Consider the following 23,927-nt stretch of genomic DNA (forward strand, 5'->3'; position numbering starts at 1 on the left):
GTCTGCAAATAAACAAAAAGTCAAAGATACATATGAGAAAAGAGATGTAGAATCTTCCAAACATTCACAGAGTACTCTGAGGTGATCCTTCCATAAGGATCATTGAGACCACATCTTAGGTAAATGGCCCATAGGGTGATTGAAGTCACAACCTTTGTGTTCTTAGCACATTGCCCTAATCAACTGAGCCAACCTCAGGGTACAAACACACTTAAAGAAGGAAATCTACAAGATAAGACCTTAAAAAATTCTGCACCCAAGATGTTCTCCTTTTACAGAAGCTAACAATCACCTCACTTACCTTGGTTTGGTTGCATATTCATGTTCGGTCTGGGCCCATAGTTGCCCATCGGCTGTCCCTGGCTCATTGTCATCTGATTCTGCACTGGCATGCTCTGTGACGATGGCACTGAGTGATTATAGCCACCCATGGACCCATGGCTACTTGAAGGCATATTCATGGAACTGTTTGTCATATTGAGTTGGTTAGGTCCAGGTCCTTGCATAGGCATATGGTTGGGTCCTTCAGAAAGAAAAACAGGGAAAAAAATTGTACATTAAGCATCATAAAAGCACGTGAAAACAGTCATAATGAATCACAAAACTAAACAGAAGTCATTAAATACAATTACATGAAAATAAATTTAAATATGGTTTGCATGTGATTCCCTCACTTCAAAAAGAAAGTAACAGCTCATCTCTACTACATTTTCTTTTGTTGGGTAGCTAAAGCTACAGAAACAAATCTGAATTATCATATAGCTCATCTTCTACCTGTATCATACACAAAACTAGTCTTTTTAGTACTTGCCTAACACAGCCTGAATTTTGTTCTGAATGGCACAAGACCAGTGTAACAGACAGCTTGACAACTCCATCAGAGCTGTAATTGTTACAATGGCTGCAACATTTCTGTGTATTCAAACAACCCATGTTAGACAATTTTTTGAAACTAACAATTAGTATTACTTTCAAATGCAGGCAGTATTAATATTGTCATGGTGAAATTACAGAGAATCATAAAAACATTTTGGCTGGAAAAGACCACTAAGATTGCAAAGTCCAACAACAAATTTAATAGTGCCAAGTCCACCACTAAATGCTAACCTAGGCAAACTTTCATTCAAATGATTACACAGCTACCCACAGAAGAAAGAGAAGGAGACAAACACTCCATGCATCACTGATACAACAGCAAAGGCATTTATGGAAAACCTGTGAGTCAGACTAATTTTTCTACAGAGCTGTTTTAATGCCCCTGTAGATAAAAATCTAACCAAAACTTGGTCATAACAAGAAGAAAACTCTTGAGTTTGTCTCCTGAGATGGGAATGAGTAGAAATCTTCATAGTAAGGCATCAAGACTTTTTTTTTTTTTTTTTGATACTTCAATCACAACTTTTTTATAAGAATGACATGTAAATGGAAAGCATTTAGTGACCTACGTTGGTAAACACATCACCTTTGTCGTGCATATGTAAAAGAACAACATTGGAAATCAGAGAAAGGTGTGATAAAAGGAACAAAGGGAAAATGTTACAGACAATGGCTGCATATTTTCTATTTGTAAATAAGGTGGGAAATTTCAACACAATAGAAAATCAATGCTTTTGATTTCTAATGGACCTAGCATTGCAGTGATTCAGATAGTATGAAACCTTGTAGAATTAAAATGACTGAAGAACTATTTCACATTTCTGATCATATACTATATAGCCAATATTCTGCAACTGTATTTGCGGATTACTAGAGTGGGGGATAATGAGTGGAAGGACAGTCTCCAGATTATCAGTTCAATTTGTGAAGATGCAAAGGAAAAGAAACTTGTTCATACACCCATGAGCCAACAGCATCTTTTCACCTTCTATTTCCCTTCTTCCTGACAACAAAGGTTGAATTTGGATTATTCCCTGAATTCAATCTACCCGCAATAGGTATTTTAACAAGTACAACATTACAATACCATCTGGTCAGTTTACTCATTACTTTAGGAGTGGGTGAACAGCTACTGGAACTAAAATTAGTAAAGAGGTGGGACTGGATATAACTGCAACAAGTGAAAAAAGATGAAATGTATGGATTCTATCCATGACAAGGACCACATGACAAGACCTCATGAAAATTTGTACAATCAGAAGACATAACAGACCAGGCCAACTGTAAACAAAGCAAATGCCGATATGTACAGATTTCACCAAGATGCTGCTGCTGTTGCTAAACATGCCACAGGTTTATTTGTTAAGCTAGAGAAGTCTAGGAAGAGGAATCTAAAAGAAACTACACTAGTAGAGCTGTAGGAAGGTACTGATTAGTTTACATATTTCCCAATGAAATTTTTTTTTAAAAAAGGAACGCACACACACACACACACACACACCCTCTGCCTTCAGATGTAAACAGTTCCTAAGTCCTTGGCTAACGAAAAAACTGCACTAATCTAGGGTAGAATGAAGGCAGAAATAAGGACATAAAGAGCTGCACACAAGGTCACAGAGACAATACTAACTGAAACAAAAAGATGCAAAAGAAAAAGATAACAATGATAAATGAACATGGCTACTAAAGCCAAAGTGAAGAAACAAAGAATAAGTTTTTGTCTCTTGCCCTTTTTAAGACACTTTACTGAAATAAACACAAACCTATTTTGTCAAGGAAAGTGTAAAAGATGAAAAAGATATCATACATGCAGTTCACTGTTCTGGTAAAGTAAGGTGAGCAGAGATTGCTGAAATGTACAAAGGCAGGTCCACCAGAAACAGAAAAAGCAATTCAGTGAATAGGATTATGCCCACAAGAGTACTACAGATACCTATGCTGCCCCTCTTCAATTCAACACTGCCTAATTCTGTAATAATGAGAACATGGAGACAGTTTAATTATGAAAAAGTGAGCTTCAATCTAACTATGAACTCAATCATGAATGTGCTCTTAGGTAAAGCTACAGTGAAGAAAAGCTTCCCACTTTACCTCCTACTATAGTGCCAAGCAACTATGGCAGAGCTGCTAGAAGACTACTTTCCTAATTAAAGGAAGGAATACACAGGCTTAGTGCCAGAAAGTTAGGGCCTGGGAGTGGTTTTATTTCTTTCTGATTAAAGGAAGACATTGTCAATGATAGATTTCAGAGTTAGGCAAGCACACAGGGGAGCAAGTTTTTAAAAACTGGTAATGTAAGAAGTAAAATGAGGAAGGCAAGAATCATTGGAAGAGATAACTTGAAAAAATAAAACACCTTCTTTAAAAGGCTAGGTTACACTTCATGTCTCAAGTAGCACTAAAACAGGATAAAGCACTCATAAGAAAAAGCTGTCAAATGAAATGTGAGGTATGTGTATTTTCTGTGGTCAAAATCTGGGGGTTTGTTAGGGAGAAGCTAGAAAATAAGGTGAAAGAAAAAGCTGAGACCATAGGAACAAAAGCCTTGGAAATGAAAAATAACAGAAACACACTTTACATATAATTTTTTATTATAGTTTGTCAAAACACTTTATGGAGTTCTCTTGCATCTAATGACAAAAGGATTTTCTTTTTTATAGGGATAAATTAAACAGGAAGAAGAGAAAATGAATGAACTGTGAGTGAATTAATGAGGCATGAAGTATGTATCTCAATTTTAAAGTAACTGCTTTAAATGCTACAGTTAAAACATATACACTTATAATTAACCTTGTGTTACAATGAAGTCAGCAGAGTAACTAGCTATCCTGAGTATAAACTCAAGTCCTTTTTCCTATGAATTACCTATGCACAGCACCTTACCTCCAAGAAGCTGTAATCCAAACTAAATACATTTGAGACTACATTTGCAGGAAGGAAAGAAGATTTTGACAGAACTTGTTGGGAACACACAAACACCTGTGTTGTGGTTTTGAAATGCTATTCCCCAATTTACCGTTTCCACTAAAACACTCCAAACCACACACCACTTAGCTTGCTCCCCTGTATCCCCTTTCCTGTGCTGGGCTGGAGAAGAGAACTGGAGGCACAAAAAGTAAAGATTACAAGTTGAGATAAGAACAATTTACTGGAAATAGCAATGAAATAAGAAAAAGAACAGACCTTTTAAAGAAAAGTTACATAACAGCAACAGTATTAATAACAGTATACAAGATGTAACGGATTCACAGGCAATTGCTCACCACAAAGAACCCCTGACAATACCCTGTAGGTCAGAATAACCTCCAGTTCCTGGCCATACCTCCTCCTGGCTACTGCAAAAACTAACCCTGAACCAGAAAAACCTGTTATTCAGGACAGTCACCTACCAGTGCCATGACTAAGGTCAGAAACCCCTACAGCTAGTCTTACCTTTCAACGTTTTACATGTGAGAAAACAACATCAAGAAATCAGGAAGACAACTTGCCTCCAGCACATCTAAGTTCATCATCTCCTTCCAAATCCAGATCACCCTTACTCTGCATCACATAAACTCAGTCAAAGTAACTCCTAAGAAAGCATTTTTTTCAAAAAACCACAATCTGACACAGGTACAGATAACACTCAAGTGTATCACCAGCTGAAAAAGGTTTGTCATGACTGTCTTCCCTGGCAAGAGGATACAGACACGCATTTGTCAGGGGATGCAATTAAGAGCCCCAGCAGCAGTTCAGGTTCTGTATTAACCAGGACACAGGTACTACGAAAATCATCCACTGCCTTTCAGGCAATGGGACAGGTCTACAGCAAAACTTTGAAATTGCTCATGGCCTGATGATCACTAGGCATTTCTTCTAATCCTCTCATCAACCCTTCTGCCCATACTCAGGTCTATGAAAGCCCCTGCTCAGGTAATACCCGAAATCCATTTTCAAGAGCCTGCATTTTATTTTTTCCAGGCTGGTCAACTGATGTCAGTCCTGGATTCTCTCTGTTTAAGATTAGTGACTTTGCTCCTTTTATACAGGTAATCTCTACAGATATTCAAGATTTTGTATCTGGTTTTTAGTACAAATGTTTATGTAAGCTCAGAATAAGTGACATAAATCCAGAAAGCAAATACATACTCTGCAGAAATTATTAGAAATACATGTCTGTGAAATACAGAAAGGTTCACAAGCAGACAAACTAAGGCACACTTAAAAAGATATGTGTGATTCAGCCAGTTAATCCACTTAACAAGAGGATTCTGTTTCCCTTTTTCCAATGTCTACCTATGAAATGATTCTAGCATGCCTTTCCAATATTAGAGATGCCCTCATCCTAAGCTGTTTATCTTCACATCCTCAGAGAAAACCTCAAACTGAGAAGGAAAGAACAGACATTCAAGAAAGAGAGTATGTTGGAGGGAAGGCTAAATTAAAGCTTAGTTGGAAACTGTATTTAAGTATCTGTCTAGGTGAATACCAAAACAAAGCTATTTACCTTTCACGTATTTTCCTAAGCACTCTTTTCTTATTCTATCTAATTACAAAATATGTATGTTTAAGGAGTGACTTTTCTCCCTTGTGGCTCTGCAGCGAAGTCATTATGCTCACATTGTGACTTAGTAATCCTTCTCCTTGGAAAAGATCACTATAATAACAATAATATGATTACACTTGAGGGTCAAAGAGACTGATTTTTGAGAGGCAATGCTATTCTCCATGGGAACTGATGGATCTTAGATGGATAAAGGACACCATAATCAGAATATCTCTGCCCTACTTAGGGAGCAGCATATATTGCTGTTTACACTTCCAAATGCAGACCATGACCAACATGTATGATAAAACTAACTTCTCTAGATCTTTGATTGCACTTCTTACACATGGCCTCTAGAGGTTATTCAAGCTACTCTTTCAGAAAAGACACCATTATTAAGTCCGTTTTATTAAGAATTGCACAGAAATTAGAGACTAGAGCAATTGTTATATTTTTTTACTTTGTATTAAGTTTTGCATAGTTATTACTGTGTTTGCTGTCAGGAAGCTTATCCTTGACACCAGCAAGAGATGAATTTTCAAAGATCCTTTGACAATAGTTTACTTTCTCAAAAGTATCAATACCTTCAGGAGCTTTTGTACGAAAAGTTCCCCCATAACAAAAAAAAAAAACAAAACAGGGATCCTGAACAAAAGCAATCCTGGGAATGCAATTTTAAGCTGAAAGCCATTTCACATGAAATAGGCAGTATGATTTTACAAGTGGAAATTCAGGAAAATAGTCTCTATATAAAGAAGCATGCTCTTCCATTGCCTACTGCACTCTGATCTGACTGCTAAAGGGAATAGTTACCCCAAAGCCAGTATTGGTAGGTACAATGTGGAATTTTATCATCCTCTTTCTCTGATTTTTTTTTCTGTCTTCCCAAGTACTTTTCTTTTTATTACAAAACAGGATGGCATAGAAACTGACTTAAAATTTACACCTAGAACAATAATCTGGAGGCCATTTCTTTACAAATCCCTTACGATTCAACACATCTTCAATAATAAAGAACACAGGAGATTAGTGGAAGCTGTATAAAAGCAATCTTTTTTCTTCTTTTAAACATTTACACACATCAGAAACAGCCTCTTTCGGATGCATCTATTTTATTATTATCTAATTATTTAGCTACAATGATTTCACATTATCTTTTTATGGAAGGATTTGTGTTCGCTCAGCCACAGGCCAATACCTTTCCCCAGTAAGCCCTCTAAAGCCAGCTGTACTGCATGGTTTCAAACAGACTAAATTTAGCCAGTTCTGTTCATCAGAGGAATGCTGTGTGTCAGCTACATCAAAGCCCAAGGGCAGCCTGATAAACACTGAATACAGGTCACGTAGCTCTGTAGCTAACAAACTCTAAGAGAGCTTGTACTCGGGGGCATTCAAAGCAGTTTTGTCATCAACAATCTAGTATCCCTTGAGCCCCCATGTCGTTTCAGTTGCCAGGCAACGCTGGTGTTAATGTCTTAGAGGAGAAAAACTTACCAGGCATCTGGCCGTTCATCTGGTTCTGCATGTGTGGTGCAGGAGGGCCCCCACCTACCATACCATCTGAAGACATGTTGTGCGAGCGCGGGGGTGGGGGAGGGCCGCTCTGACTCATCCCGCCCGGACCCATAGGCATATTCTGTGTGGGTGGCTGAAAGGAGACAGTTTAGTCAAACACGAGAAGCAGTTAGTCTGACAAATATATTATATGTACATATGGTACAGCACTTGCCTATATTGTTCAACAGCGTACGAAAGAAAGCGCTGAATCGCATTTCTTTCTCTATCTGATATGTTTAACTCCTCCCAGCATTAATTCTGGCTAAACATTTAACATTTTAATCAATTTTACGTGAAGTATTACATGCAGGCAACACCACAGCACCTTTGAGCACCACTTTAAAATAAAAAAAAACACAAATCAATGTCTCATTAAAAAATTACATCTGAACAGTTTAAGATCGCTGGAGTCACTCCCTCACATACACACAAAAAAGCTTTCATTCAACAGAGAAATAAGTCTTCACTGTAATTCTCTCACATCAACAATTTGTTGCTGTTAACAGACCTTGCACTGGGACAAAACAGGTACAACATGAGATGAAAGCCTCTGAATGCTCATAGACCAGCAAAAAAAATTTGCACCTGGGTGTGGTAAAATGCTAGCGATCTCTTCCCTGCTCTCCCCCAAAGCGATGAAGGCCTAGTTCATAATTCTGTGCCAAACACCCCCTACAGACTGGAAGCACATTAGTGCTGGCCTCCAAAGGTCCAGAGACAGCTGCCTAGAAAGGATGTTTTTGGCAAATTTCCTAATGAAATTGTGAGGAAAATAACTGAATAACCTTGAGAGTTCAAAGAGGGAGAGCAAGAAAAACAATAAATACAAGGGGGAATTTACTGGTAGGTTCTACTAATGGCAATGTAAGGAGACACAAAAACTGCTAGTAGCCAGCTTTGTTTTCCTACTAAAAACACCTGTGAGACTCTACCATCCTCCTCACATACCTTAGGCAAGCACCTTCAGGGGAGTAAAAATCATCTCAGCGGGAACAAATTCTTGGCTCCCTGGCTTTTGAGGACTCTGTCTACAGGTTACAACCCTTCATGAAAAACCCCCATGAGACAACCATGTGCGCATTTTTCTCCTGAGAGACAGAACCAAGGGGGTGAACCCTAAGTTCCTGTCTAGCCCAGTCCCTGCTTATGCCTACACCATTCAACAGGTTCATAAAGAAAAAACACAGTACAGCATTAAAGAGCAAGGCTTTTCCAGTGAGTGTATGTTGGAGATGGTAACAGCAGGGTAACATAGACACACATACAAATATTCACTTGCCAGGGGAGGGGAGTGAAGAGTAGTAATTTATTGTCTCAACATTTCTTCAAATACCTCAAGCAGGTATTATTTTCCCTGCAGTACTTTAAGAAATTCCTCAGGAAATTAGTGAAGGCTTTTTTTTTTCAACAAGAAGAAAGGAAGGAGATGGAGAAAAATATAAGCAAGTAGGCAACTTTCTCTTTCTAAATTCTATTCATTGCTCCATGATGAAGAGAAAGACATTTCATAAGCAAAGTTCCTTCCTCGACCTGTAGCAGAAGTGGCAGGAGGTCCAATGAAGTACTAAAGAAGATTAGCTCATACCTAGTTTTTAGCTATCCTGCGTATGATACTGTACAAACATGGGCATGCCCCTATCTGTGGAAAGACGGATGAAAAAAGCTCCAAGGATTATTTAGACAAAACTATATATATTCCAACTCTATTGAGCCTGAAGATTTCAGAACAACTATCCTTCAAGAAAAACACTGCAGTTATCAAAAAGACAGCATGAGAGTGTAGACATGCAAGGACAGGGGAAAAAAAAAGTGTTTAGAACTTCAGATACAAAAACCTGCAAGAGACTTCACAAACCACAGGGAATTAAGACAACTGAGGGAGCAACTCAAAACACTCAAAAAGATACTACCAGAAAACAATTCATCAAGAGGAGCTTCTGTATATAGAAACAGCCCAAACACCTGTGTGAATCCACATCAGATTCTTGAAAATAATGCAAGAAAAAGGTCCAAAATGCTAAAAAAAAATCAGTCTGCCATTAAAAGAAACTACCCTATCAGATGAATAGAAGGTAGACACTGTACCTCTATTTATAAAAAAAGTAGTAGGACCAGTTATAGGAATTATGGACCCATGAGCCTTGTTCTCTGAGCTACAGGTAAAATGATGAAAATAATTAAATATCACAAAATTCCAAGGATGATAAAGCTGAGTTAGTAAAGTGTCAATGTAGTAAAATCAAAACTTTCTAATTTACTAGGAATTTTTAAAAATATACATTAAACCACCTAGCTGCATAATTAACATAAACTTCTTAACACAAGTTTTTTGACAAAGCCTTTTGAAGCAACACATTGTCCAGTGGCACTGATCAGAAACTGCCAAAGGGAAGTTCATGAAGTTCAAAGAGTAAAGGAACATACACAGATCTCCTAAAAATATTTTAGTAAATGTCAACTGGTGAAGTTACTGCAACATTACTGAAAATGTGGAAGAAGGAATAAGCAGAAGGTGCCAAATGATGTGTATAAATATATGGCAATTAGACTGAATGTGAACCACTTTCTTCAGAAAGAGGAAGCTCCTGTTACCATTAATCCAGAAAAAAACTAACAAACAAAAAAGAACTGACCACGAGCCAGACAGTTTGGTGGGGAAAAAACCCCAAACCAAAACAAAAAACCCAACAAAATGAACAAAAAACTCAAAACCCCATAAAATCTATTCGTAAGACCTGTGGTCACTTTCTGATTATCTTCAGTAATAAGCAAAGTGAGGTAGATTATTAAAGAAAAGAAATACCTATGTATTTGATACCATAATACACATTCAATTTGGGCAAAGTAATCGCAAAAAGATACTGTAAAAATAAAAGGATTCTAAAGAGAGGCAATCAGTGATTAAAAACTTAGAATGTTTAAACCTGAAACAGCAAAAAGGACAGATTTTTTTTTTTTTGCATATTAAGGAATGTAACATGAGAGGGTATGACAGAAATACAATTTAATGTATGATACATACAAAAAGTATATCATCCAATTAATGGTTTAACAAGAAAGAAAATCTCATGAGCATAGTCAGTAAATTGAGGAATAACATTAAACATACAAGACACCCCATAAATCACATAAACCTGAGGTATTCATCAACACAGTATGCTAGAACCATGTTTAAGTAAGATTAAGAGATAATTACACATACATATATGCAATAGCAACAGTTATATAGGATATTATATAGGAAATTTTAAAAGAACATTACAAGCCTTTTTGTCAGATCAAAACCAATCACTACCTGATAGTAATTAAAATGAAATGTCTCCTGCAGACATAATTATTCCCCAGTGAAATTCCTCCAGAGTATTTTTCTAGTGGATGCAGACAGAAGAAAACAAGAAAAAAATGTTTTTAAATGGCAACTTCCCGATTTCTGTTGGACTTGATCCAGACTTTTACAGATAATAAACTTCTTTAAATTAACTTTAATTTAAAAACCCCACAACAACAGCAACAACAAAAAAACCCACCCAGCTACATAAACTAGATTATTTAGCCTTTCTTGTTATTTATAGAAGTTAAGAAAATTTACTATCCCCAGGAACGTGCACTACATATAGCAAAGACTTTTTAAAATGCAAAATGATTACACACAGTATTCAAAACAACAACTCCCTTCTTTTGCTGGATGTACGACAAAAAGGAATGAAAATTAAAATCATTGATTATTTTATTCCAATTATGTAGTAGAAGACGTTAAATATTTCACTATCGGTAAAAAGTATATTAAAGACTTGAAAATGTTAGATATAGCTTCACTTGCTCAACACTAACTTTTGGCTCATTTCCCCAAACACACAGAATACACTTATAGCCGCTATAAGCATTTAAAATTTATCAGAGCAAAAAATAATTATAAGCTATTTAGTGAAACTCTGGAAATCTGAACTGGAAAAAGACTGAAACTGACTCAAAAAGTCAACAAGTTGTAATAAAAAAAGAGACAAGAAAAAAAAATTAGATTTTAACTGTCAGCTTCCAGCAAATAAAATCCTACTAAATCGAAAAGTTATTTGAAAGCATGCATTAAAAACAACAGTTACACTGCATTTTTTTAGAGGATTTTATTTTAAATAATAAAATAGATCAAATGCAAGATGCAACAATAAAATGTCCTAGGGTAAAATGTGCACCTGAAGCTGGTAAGATTTTTACCACCAACAGCAGGTTCAAAGATTTGTTTGTGGAACATCTATTATTATAAAAAGTGAGGTGGAATACCAACTTAGTCACCAAAAAAAAAGCAAAAATCAGGAAATACTGTTAAGCACATTAAAACACGGTATTGTTAATCAAAACAATTAGCAATAGATACTTAAACTACACTATCAAAACCACAATTTTCTAGAAATTTTCTCAGAATTACAATTAAAAGCTACAGGAAATGCAAACATAAATAGCCTTCTTTTCTTTCCAAGAGAAGCCCTCACTCAGGATTTAATCAATCATCTTTATTTTCAATTCTCAAGTACCATTTTCTGCAAAGCAAAACACCCCTTCCCAGGGGGTGATCTGCCCTGCTCATATCACACTGCTAATATCACAGGACCTGTCCCAGTCTCAGAGAGCAGTACTCTGTTGATAGGTGGTGATGGCACCTGTGGAGTACTTACTGAGGTGTCAGACTGGGAAATAAGATTGTAAAGGAATATGGTTTTGAGATTTGAAAGAGCGGAGATTTAATTGGGCTACAACTTTTCTTCTACAAGGTACAGGGTACTCTAGTACTGAGTGTCTTACATGAAAAAATGAAGACCCTGTATCAATTCTCAGCTAATGTAATATTTGGGGGTAAGGAGGACTTCTACAGGAAGAGCATTTACAATCATGTCTAAATAGTGAATTATAAATGTAATTTTTGGTCTCACTGTTGGATTACCAGATGTGACGCTCAGACTAAGGGATTCAAAATTTAGAACAATCAGTTTATACATCTTGATTTACATCAGTGTCTTCAACAATCAGAGAAATTCTGACTTAATACTTGAACAAATGTTAAAATACTGCATAATGTAACACTTAAACATTCTGTTTAAAGATGAAATTGGAATCTTTGTTTCAAATTGCATGTCACTACATAAAAACATTTCACTGTCCCAATATCCCTTAACAACATTTTAACAAACAAAATGTAACCCTAAAATATCTGATGTCCTCTTAACAATAGTTACCCTGATACTTTAAAAATGATCCCCCAAAAATTCTTTTGGGGCTTTAGTAGAACTAAAAATTATTAAAATCAGAAATTTTAAAATCTGTATGAATTTATATGGGTTTATTGTAAGTGACCATGAATAAGTTAACTGTGGATCTCAACTCAGGGATCACTGACTTATAGACACTAGACAATTTCTGAGGCGCTCTATAAATCCCCCATAAAATGCAGTTTCTATCTGTCCTCAGAAGCTTTGTGTTCCACAACTCTTGCCTCATTTTCTTTTAAGACGGTTTAATGTTTGGTCTGATAATTACAGTTTTTGCTTGCATTTAGTAGCCTAAGAGAAAAAAATCCACCTCTGTTCTAGCTAAAAGGCTTTACGTAAACTCAGCTAAATAAGAAAGAATCCTGCAGAACCCTCACAGCAAGGCATTTGGGAAAGAGCAAAACCACACAGACTCTGCACCTACATTACCAAACTGCCTGCCTACAGTTGAAAAGGTATTTATTGTGCACATATTGCACTACAGAGAGGCAAATCACATCTTCAAGTATGAAAGAATTACACTTTAGAGCATACTCCTCATTCAAACTGCCAGTGATTTTTACTGATTTCTAAATCAGCCACAGAAGTTCATAGCAATAGAAGTAGTTTTTTGTGTACAGTGCTCTAGCTCCCCATGTGGACACACCTGATTAACAATACATGCAAAGTAGCTTATAGAACTTAGTGATCCTCTGGTTTAAAGTGGCAGCTAGTGGGCTCTGAATTCACTCCTAACTTCCTAACAACTTAAATTCCTGTATTTATTTTATTCCTAGTGTAGTTGCTGGGTTAATAAGCTTCCTCCAGTGACTCTTCATTTCCAACAGCGCCCTTTCAGTTGTGCCAGCACAGCCACCTTTTTCTTTTTTGTAACATCAGAAGAAATTATTGTTTTCTTCAAAATTATTGAACATTTAGTCAGAGCAATTATTCTTCAAAATCCAAGCTCCAGTAATGACTAATAGCTCCCTTGCCTCCTGACAGGAAACATTCGACCTTCCTTTTGCTCTGTTCTCTATTAATTCAGTTTACAAATAGCTGAACTTGAACTGGGCATGGACTTGCGTTCTGAAAGGCTAAGGCAGAATTATGCACCATACTGAACATACCAGAAACAGATTTTCTGCTATGCTACCTGTCCTGATTTATGCTGGGATAGAGTTGATTTTCTTCCCAGTAGCTGGTGCAGCGCCAGGTTTTGGATTCAGAAGAATAATGCTAATAACACAATGGTGCTTAGTTGCTGGCAAGCAGGGCTTACTCTTAAGTCAAAGATTTTTCGGTTTTCCAGGCTCTGCCAGCAAGGTGTGCAAGAAGCCAGGAGGGAGCATGGCTGGGACAGTGGACCCAAACTGGCTAATCCACACCACAGAGCATCACTCAGGCTGGGCCCTGGTCTGTGGTTTTACTGTCTCATTGTTAATTACAACTATGATCTTATAGTAGTATTTTATTTCAATTATCAAACTGTTCTTACCTCAACCAATAGGTTTCACTTTTTTTTTTCTGGTTCTCTCACCCAGCCCACTGCAAGGGGAAGGAAAGAGTGTGGGGTGACCAAGCAACTGCATGGTACTTAGTTGCCAGCTGGGGTTAAACCACACCACCACCATAGCTATCAAACTGTCCCAGGTATTTGGTACAGAACTGGACAAGAATCTCATTAATTTAAGATTCCTCTCATCATCAGTAACAAAAGTTTTATTTCAAAATTTTATTTTGAAGTGTGAAAACTGAGACATATCTTTATTCTCAGGATGCCATCTTGCTTTTTTCTCAAGAAAAGCCAAGTCAAGGTAATTCAATTAACATGTATTTTAAACCATTTTTATGTTCAAACTAAAGGCTACTAAAAAAAGAGTGCACAGCTTAATTCATAAGACTCCAATTTTTTCCTAAAACCACATCACAAGTTCATTAAAACTACAGATTTAACATTACCTCTTTGAAAAACAAAGTGTTTAGAATTATATGAGAGTTTTGAGTGAAACCATGCTTATACTGAAGATTCCTATTTAGCCTGCAGAGCTTCACAACTTAGAATCATTAAACATCATTAATAACACTTCACAAAAGCTTGTCTTCAAGTTAATTTTTGCCAGTATTTTATTATTTTGTGTATGGGCAGTGGACGTCTTTGGTTTTGGTTTGGGAGGTTTCTTTGTATTAGTTTGGTTTGTTGTGGTTTGGGTTTTTCCCTATCTCTTGAAGCAGTTGCTTTGGAAACACCCAGCATTTCAGTGCTTGTTGATATTAGGTGTTCATAAAAAGTAATCATTACCTTATAGAGAAGTATTTTATAACTAAAGTGGCATGGACTCCTCCTTAATCTGTGTGACAGGTTTGGGAACAGCACAAAATAAGGGATTTTGCAAGTCTTACCAAAAGCTTTATTTTTGAAAGAAATAGCTCAAGAAAAAAGGCCTTTTTTTTCTAATTACAAAGTTTATTAATAGCTTTTCCAGTATTATGAAATTTAGAAAAACTATTTAATGCAATTTCCAGGTTCTTCTATGACTTGGACACAGTAAGTTTTCTTGAAAGTCATTACCTATAGAGACTGTAACTTAGTACTGGAAGAAACAGGCACTTTCAACATAGAAGAAAGCTCTGTTACACAAGTGAGTAACAATCAGAAGCACTTATTTTCAACACCTTCTTGAAATACACACTGAAATCTCATGCTCTGCATACTTACACAATGTAAGTAAGAAAAACTGAAAAAAAAAATCATTTCCTATACTAAAAAAAGCCAAAAAAACCAAACCAAACCACTAAAACCAAACAAAAACCCGCACACAAATGTCACCAAATAATTCTTGCAGACCTTAGTATCTGCTTATTATAAAATGGGAGGTTTCCCACTAAAGGCTAAATAAAGAGATGGTCATTTAAAAATATTTGGCAAAATGAAGACATAAGAGAGGGAAGAGGTCCAAGTAGAAAAGCTGGGCATTTTTCATTCACTAGTATGGCTTTTTAAGGGCACTAAAACACTTCCGAAAACAAACAAAAAAAAAAACAAGTCAAAGGGGATAAGATGCTTGTTCTGCAGTTTGAAATTTCATGTGTTTAGAAACACACACAATACTTCACCACCACTTTAATTGCATCTTTGCTCTCTACAGCTCAAGAACATCAATATCTTGTTGCAGCCTACCTCAAAAGTAGCACCAGTGAAAAACCACAAGAAAGTAAGTGCTCCTCATGGTGCAAAAGCCCATTTTGGGAAGCTAGTTTATCTCATAAGGTAATGGTAAAGAGACTCTTGACTTCAGCCCAAGAAAGAGAAAATGTGCCACAACTCAAGAAGAGACAGCAAAAAGTTGTATCAGCTTCACATGTGAACTTAGCCATTGCTTTTATCCAGCTGGGAATACGCCACGTCACAGCCCTGCCTTTAATAATGCTGCTATTCACACAGTTGAAAAAAGACTGGTTGACTCAAGAATCTCACACTTTGTCTTTTAATGTGAAAGAAGGTGTCTTACCCCATAGGTAGTAATTTAATGCTCTAGCACGCATAGAGGACCACAGGAGCTTTGTAGTGACATTGGATGTTCAACGTTTTCCTAGCTCACTTCACCCAGACTCTGCAGTGCTTGCTTCACCTGTTTCACCTCTCCACACTTCCAGTCCCTGTTCAATAAACATTTCTCTGCACAGCACTGTTGGGTCACTACACTTTTTGTTCTCTAAGGCAATACCAGAGTTTTAGAAACTACATCAGTCATTTCATTAGAACAGTGAATTCTGAAAGACAAGAGAAAAGGCATAACAGCCAACAAGCATTTTTCCTAACAATATAAAGCATTAATTGTAAGGACTATTGCTAGAGTGATATGAGAACCAATGAAGTTCTAATAAGGTTAGAGTAATTTTTGCTCGCATTAAAAATTTCAATGAACCCGGTCATTTATGTCCTGTTCAGTGTGAACGATACCTGAAGAGAAGCATTCTCTTTCCAACCTGACTTTAATCCATAACTATCACTTTTTATGAAATGTTTTAAAAGTTGTGAAATTTCTTGAGAGCTTATTTACCTGACTGAAACAATAACAGGATAAAATTTAAACAAAAAAGAAAATACAATTTACTAGGGGGGAATAGTCTTCCAGAAATAAATAGATGAGACACAACCCAACTTCAGAAGCTATCCAAACTCAAAGTTGCCTAACTTCTATGGAAAGAAACTGCAAGTTTCATATGCAGCATCATAAAATTGATGCATTTTAGTATTAAAAATAGTAGGTGTCTACACTCACATGATCTCTCTCTGTATTTAATCGTTACCATCCACACCTTGAATTTAGTAAGACTGATCAACTGTTGATATACAACCATAGTGAAGAGAATCATACTACTTCCAAGTAAGCATGAGCCTCATCAGCTCCTACATGCCAGTGGAGGAAAAGACTCTGAAGTAGTTCATCTTGCATTGAAAAAAAAAAAAAAAGATAACATGATAGCTCACGTGTTCCCAAATTCTGTTAGCTAAAATTTACTATGAAGAGAGACACAATTTAAAGAATATTCTCCTATAAATCCCAACAAAAATCATCTTGTCTGATTATGCTACATTTTGGGACAATCTTCAAAGATTGCAGGTCAGAGCATCTACATTTAGGTAAGACTGAAGATCTAAATTTCATTTAGTATTTTTGAAAAAAAAAAAAAAAAACAAGAAGCTACCTTTATTCCCTTCCTCACCTGTCCAAAAGAGACTTTCTCTACCAACCCAAACACATGCTATGCTATTTTTCTCAGTACCATGGAATATTCCTGACATTGAAGATCAGAGCCACACTTCTGTCCAGATCTACAAAAGCCTTTCCCAGCCCTATCTTCATTTTCTTTTAAGAAGAAAATGCCATCACATTCAACTTTAACAACGGGGCTGTCCACCAGGGACTAGGATAAGGTCAAATTCATTTCCAGTTGTCATCAGAACCAGGATATGAATTAAGCCTCCAAAAACATATTAGTTGAGGAACACACACAGCCCTCTTAAAGGTTTCTCTCCCTCCCCCTCAGCTACAAGCATGGATTTATAAAAAGAGAAACCTCTACAGGCACAACAGGTTGGACATAATGAAGCACTGTTTCTATAGTCCTCTAGGTACCAACTTGAAAGGATGCTTCACTAGTAGCAATGATTGGAGAACACTTCTCCAGAGACCAAAGAAAAAGTAATTCAATTTCAGTTGGTGAAAACTAGTATCTAGGAATGGCTGTTTTATAGACATGCTTTTTAGCTTCATATTACAGAAATGAATCAAGACTATATTAATTCAAGAAAAGTCTTATTACCAAAAAACAAAGAACTTCCTTGTGCTACTCACAATGAACTCCCCAAGCTTTCTGATTAGCAAAAGAAGCAAGCAGATAGCAAGCTATTTTAACACTGTTGTTTCTTTTCTTACTGCTGCATAAACAATGGAAAAGGGGAAAAACTGGAGGCATCTTATACAGATTTCAGGAATACAGACTCAAAAAAAATTCTTTTGCTAAAAAAAGATAGCAAGTAATATCCAAGACATGTAAAGAATTTGAGACTCACCTAGAAGGTGGAAAAGAAGAAAAAAATTTACCCAGCCTCGTTCCACTGGGGCAAGAGAATGAATGATATTCCAGCAAAAAAATAAAAAGACAATAAAAAAATCCCATTCCCCCACCTTTCCCTAATCTAAGAAGAAAATTAATACTGCTGTAGGAGTTGACTAAGAACCACACCACTACAGTTCTTAGCTGAGAGGGAAAAAAAAAAAAAGGAAAAAGAAATTCTGTCTTTGAGGCAATTAGATAGTTGAGCATTGCATATCTAATTCACAGTGAGAGTCTACAGTTAAACAAGTCAGATTTCAAGCAAGACTTAAGCAGTGAAACTACTCCAAATACAGCACAAAGAGACAGCATCATGTATTTACTGGATAGTAATAATAAGTAGTAATAATATAGTAATAATAAATAATAAATCAGAAGCCAAGTATTTGGTCATTGTCACAAACATTTGGTTGGTTGGGTTTTGGTTTGGTTTTTTGTTTTGCTTTTTTTCTCTTCAGGAACCCAAATTAAATATATTCCCTGCTTTTACATTATTTGGTACTTACTGCTGGTAGTAGAGACTGCATGTTCTGATTGGAGTCAGCTATAGTGGCTAAGTAAACCAAGTTTGTATGCAGCATCTGCTGGTATCTATCAAAATAAACAATGCAAAACAAATCTTAATTCATAAATACAGTAAAGTCAGAATTTACTCTAATTCCACAAATGTAAAGAAAGCTACTTATGTAAAACAATACTTAAGAGACTTACAAGAGTACCATTACTATGAATATTACACCTTTTCCCCCACACTTATCTATTATCCAATCTTTCCCAATGTCTCCATCATATCTGTGCCTATCTGTACTACTGTCTTGCTATGAAAAAATTCTAAAACTGGGTGACACTGTTCTCACCTATTTCACTTCCTGCCTTAAACTAAATCACCAGAAGACATACAGGGAGTGTGCTTGTGTCTGGTGTAATTTCCAGCACAAACACTAGAGAAAGAGAGCTGTTTATTATGTTCCCATATTCAATATATCATAGATTTATGTGAATTGTCACCACATTTCATCAGGATTCCGAGCTCTGGAAGTTTGCTATGGAATATTTTTTCTGCTAGAGAACCACAGTCCTGATTCTCCGTATCTAGCCCACAGTCACAAAAATAACCTTGAAAGCCAGAGCAGATTACAAGTACATAACTACAGGCTTGCTACTACTACTAACTACTAAAAGTAGTCCCTTAAACCAAAAGCACCTACTATTATGATCTCCCTGCTATTCCCTGAGTAACAGTTCTCTTGGCAAAGGACTAAGATGTCCTATCTGTCCATATCTGTCTGAATACATGGGTGCCATCATCACCTCATGCCAGAAAAGCATAATGGGAAAGTAACACTCCTTAACTAATCACTCCTTCTGTAGTTCTCTCAGACCCTCTCCAAAGGCCCCACTAGACAGCCAGTCCATGATGGGTATTTTGGCAAGCCAAACTTCTAAGACAAGCCTATTTGTTCTTAGGCAAGTGAAAAGCAGGTGGTTTTCAAACATGCCATAAGGAAGCAGAAAGGTCCATTTTCCTGCATGACTTTGAGAATTTTTCAAACAAAACTACCTCTTTTCAACAATGTAATTACAATACAGAGGAAAAAGACTGTTATACAGTCCTTATTTTTATGAGCATCATCATCATCATCAACTTGCAGTAGGAAAGTTGCAACATTTCAGTGACACAAGAGATACTCATAGAGCAAATAAAACCCATCCACCCTCCACAGAAATTTCAAGTGTAGTATCTGTAGCAGTACTTTTCTTCACAGCACGGTTCTCCTGTAAGGTAAGCTGAACAAATCAAGAGTGATGACTTAGATGGAAATTCTCCCAGTCCAGAGTAGATATGGTTTAAGGTCTTACTGAGAGCATTCAGAAGTCTTTCCCTTGTTCTGGTAGTCCATTATGCACTGGATAAGATGGTTGTTTTCATCCAACATCTGAAACAATAAAGAAGTTTGGAGTAAATTTCATGTTCTTCGTGCACAGAAATTGAAGGTAAGTTTCAGTCATGTGTAATGCTCCATTTCTTAGTGTTAAAAAACAACAAAAAAGTTGTTACCCAGAAAGTTCTACTTCACCAATTATTTACAGAATAATGTTTTTGCTCCCATTTCTCCCCTCTGATTAATTTTACAGGTTTTAGCTTAAGGGTTTCATAGCACTACCATCAGCAGCTACATTTGTGAAGCATCTTGTTCAAATACCTATACTGATTCTGCACTATGTTCTTGGAAAGTTTTAAAAGTTTTCTACATCCCTTCATTTGATTGCTAACAAGAAATTCACTTAAAAGTCAATGCCCCAAGTTTCCCTTCTCCTTCTAAAGCCTGCAACTGCTTATACATTTAATTTTAAAAGGCACTGAAATTGTTATTGATGAAAACTGAGATGACCAGATTTGTTCAAAGCAAATGCATTGGAAAGCTAGGTAATACTTACATGAAGAACCTCTAATTAAGCTGCATTTCACAAATATTTGGTATAATGGCACATTACGGTTTAGGAATGGTCTTGCCCAGTTTAGTGTTCACACTGAAACACTCCAAACCGTGCATCCCTCTCCCCTCTGGTGGGGTGGAAGGGAGAACTGGAGGTACAAAAAGTTAAGATCACCAGTTGAGATGGCAAAAATTTACTGGAAACAGCACTAAGAAGCAAACAATAACAGCAAAAATAATAATAATAATGGAGGATACAAGAGGACAAATAATTCACATACAAGTGCTCACTGTATAGAGCCCCCGACAATATCTGACCACACCACACTACGTGAGCCCTTTCCTATCCCCAGAAAACGAAGCGAGGTGCTACAGAATAACCTCCAGGTCCATGCCATGACCCCTCCTGGCTACTGCAAGAATTAATCCTGTGGTGACCAGGACAAATGGACACAATAAATCTATTATACTTCAGAAGTGTCCATGAAAATGAACACCTATTTAATTACAGTACTCAAAAAAGAGTAGTTCCAAAACTCATGGGAAATGGCCAATTTCACAACTTTCTACAGAAAGTTCACGAAGTCAGAGTGTTCCAAGCTCTGTAAACAGGAAAAAAGCCCACAACTTGGTCTCTTAGAGTGCATGTGCCCACACATCTTTCTAGCATATGCTCTGCACTCTGATTAGGTGAGATTCAGCAGAACCATGGCTAATCTGAGCCACCAGTCAAGTTATCCAAGTCACCTTACGGAAATGGAAAATTTACAGGCAAATGCAAAACTTTGCATCAATTTACTCCTTTGCTTTCTCTCACTGGAAATCTAGTTTAGATTACTTTCCCCAGCTGCTGAATTTCACAAAACTAGCAGAACCTTAAAACATCCCACGTATTCAGTCCTTCTTCCAAACACAGTTGAAACTAGTCATGACTAGACTCATCCTTCCACACGGAAAGATCATTCCACAGCCTTTATTTCCCTAACAAATTCTACAGGGAGGGAAAAAAAAGAAAAAAAAAGTAGCAACACTTTTTTTCCTACCTAATCCATCTCTGCTATGAAAAGAGTATAGAGTCAGAAACCTTATGCTGTTCACTCAGGACTTCTATTCACATAAGAAGGAGCCAGCCAGCCAAGTCTTCTTAAACTCTAAACAGTAATTCACCAGAATGGACTAGAATGATCCCAGTGCAAGTATTTTGCCTGAAACTGCTGGATCTGGAAACACATTCATTAAGCACTAAACACAGATATAACTGCAGTATTTTCTACTGTGTAAGCCTCAGAAAATAGACAAAGCTACAACTGCACTCTCTGAAGAGGATCACAAACCCACTGCTACACTAGCACGCAACACACGTACTAATTTTAAGTTTTATAAGAAACACAGTGGCCATTTTCACCAGAAAAAAAAAATAAAAGGAAAAAAAGGATATAATACCTTTGGTACCAAAGTCTAATAGAGCATTTGCAAATGAAGCTGTGAATCAAGGCTCTCCTTAGACTATCTCCTACAGTCCTGAGGGAAGCAGCAGATTCTTAGTGCTAAGCAGACAAGTAGTCCTTGAGACTGCACATTAGGTGGTTGCATTCTTCACTACAGCCATGTAAGCCAGACCTCTTGGGAAAGAAAGGACCAGAGAGGGGAAGGAATGCTAGGGCTAAGAGGAAAGGCAACAAGATAGAATAGAACTATCCTAGATGGGGCTGCAGACAACTGTTACATACGAGTTTAACCGAGTGCTTGCTGATGGAAAATTGAAATAAACATCTACCATCAAAGGAGAACTTGGTTTCCAGCTGGATGAAGACACCTTTAGGGCTTTCGACAACTTTACAGATATTCTTAAACTTTAACAGTAGGATTCTGCCAGCACACCACCATTGAACCAATGGTTTGACTGCATTCTGTATTCTCCATGTGTACCTCAGCATCCTGAAGTTTCTACTGACTACCTCTGTGCAACTTTCCACCCAGTGGATATGTATTTTTGATCTACAATTCCCAAGCATTGACTTCTTCTACAGTACCCTGGAGGTTCCCATTACAACTCTGGGGTCTTCTTTGAGGTCCGTATCACTGCAACACCTACTTTGTAGAGGTTCTAAGTTTTTACTAAATCAGAGGCTAGCTCCATCTATCCAAAGGACTCCTCTACATAAGGAGCTGGTAGCAATCTGAAATCTGTTTGATCCACTGCCATCTACACCAATGATGGTACGAATCTTAAGTAAAATTTCCAAATACCACACAGCTACCAGAGAACTTGAACATGCTCCTTTGTTGCTGCTGATATGAAACACTGTGGATTATCATAAATCCTGTTATGTGCTTTTCTTTGATTGCTTTAGCGAGTTAACTTTGTTCCCTCCCACAACAGTTTAGGTGGAGTCGTCCGGAGCCGCTGTCATTGGCTCCGACCGCAATAATCTTCTTCAATCACACCTAAGGTTTAGTGGGAGCCAGCCTTAACTATCAGGTCGACCAAGTTTGGGAACTGGAGGCGCCTCCTACTCCGCAGCGCCCGGAGTCAGGCACAGGGTCTGGAACAAGCCGGCTGCGGTCCCACTGTCAGGGCCCCCCGCAGGAAGGACTTACTCGACTCCTCCACTTTCAGGCCAAGTCCTCTCGGGTTAATTCAGGCCCGCGGGGGCGATCGGGGCAGCCCAAGTGGAGAAAGAAAAATGAGGACTGGAAAGGCCCAGGGACATCGCCCGCTTCCTCCCGCCCGCCCCGGGACCCTCCAACAAGTGTCCAAGCGCAGAGAGAGGGGCAGCCCCCGCCGGGGCCGAGCCCCGGGCACAGCGAGCTCGGCCCGGCCGCCTCCCTTCCCTGCCGGGGCCTCGGCGCTCCGGGCCTGAGCCGCCGCCGCCCCCGTTCCCCGCGCGGCAGGAAGCAGCAGCTGCAGCCCCCGGGGCCGCCCGGGCTGGGCCCTCCTCCTCACGCTCTCCTCACCTTCTGGATGGCGGCCGGCGTGATCTCGCCCTTGCCCCGCTGCCTCGGGGCCGCGAACGCCACCGACATGTCTGGCGGGTGCCGGGGGACTCCGCGTCCGCTCCCGCTCCCGCCCGTTCGCGCGCGCACCCCGCGGACCCAGCAGTGGCGGTGCGTGGGGGGGCGGGGGCGCGCGCCCGGTGGGACGGCCCATCCCCATCTCGCCAGGGGAAGGGGTTAAGGAGGACCGGCGGCTCCTCCCTGCTTTTTTCCCTGGCCAAGGGGCGCCTCGATGAGACCGTGGCCGCCCCGCACGGCCTGGCCAGAAGAACTGGAGCGAGAACCGACACTGAGCCGCTTCGAAAGTGATCCCCCCCGCAGCCTTGTTACGCGCCTTTCTTGGCTACCCCCTTTCCCTCCGCCGTGTTGGTACGTTCCTGCCCGACGCGCTTCATGGCAGGGAAGTGGTACGGCCGGCTGGGGGGGGTGACAGCGCTGTGGCGCGCACGTTGCAGGGGACAGGTTCGGGCTGTGCCAGGAGGCAGTCTCTACTCCCCCTGCTGCCCAGCGCCGCAGTTGGTTGCACCCGTGCGGCCCGCTGTGGCGGCAGCGCGGGGCGGGGCCGAGCGGGACGCGACTGGAGACGCTGAAGGGAGGCGCTGCGAGTTGGAGCGGACTTGGTTTGGGGTCTGGAGCATCTCTCAGAAGAGACTGCTGGAACTGACCCTG

General features: G+C 38.7%; 1 protein-coding gene across 3 annotated transcripts in view; it reads right to left on the minus strand.

The window, feature by feature from the left end:
• The window catches only part of SS18 (SS18 subunit of BAF chromatin remodeling complex), a 43,214-nt gene extending 19,818 nt beyond the window's left edge, over positions 1-23,396 (minus strand). For 2 of the 3 annotated variants that reach the window (XM_015619086.3, XM_015619085.2), the window contains exons 1-5: positions 23,220-23,395; positions 19,684-19,760; positions 18,330-18,414; positions 6,896-7,049; positions 302-523 (exon numbers count right to left, since the gene is read on the minus strand). In XM_015619086.3, coding sequence (XP_015474572.1) covers positions 302-523; positions 6,896-7,049; positions 18,330-18,414; positions 19,684-19,760; positions 23,220-23,288 — 607 coding nt within the window. In that variant the 5' untranslated portion in view covers positions 23,289-23,395. Of the gene's footprint in view, positions 1-301; positions 524-6,895; positions 7,050-18,329; positions 18,415-19,683; positions 19,761-23,219 lie in introns of all 3 variants that reach the window. The other variant, XM_015619084.3, reaches the window with a different exon arrangement.
• Positions 23,397-23,927: the final 531 nt, after the last annotated feature.

The sequence above is a fragment of the Parus major genome, chromosome 2 (assembly GCF_001522545.3).
Source record: "Parus major isolate Abel chromosome 2, Parus_major1.1, whole genome shotgun sequence".
Classification (NCBI taxonomy): Eukaryota; Metazoa; Chordata; class Aves; order Passeriformes; family Paridae; genus Parus; species Parus major.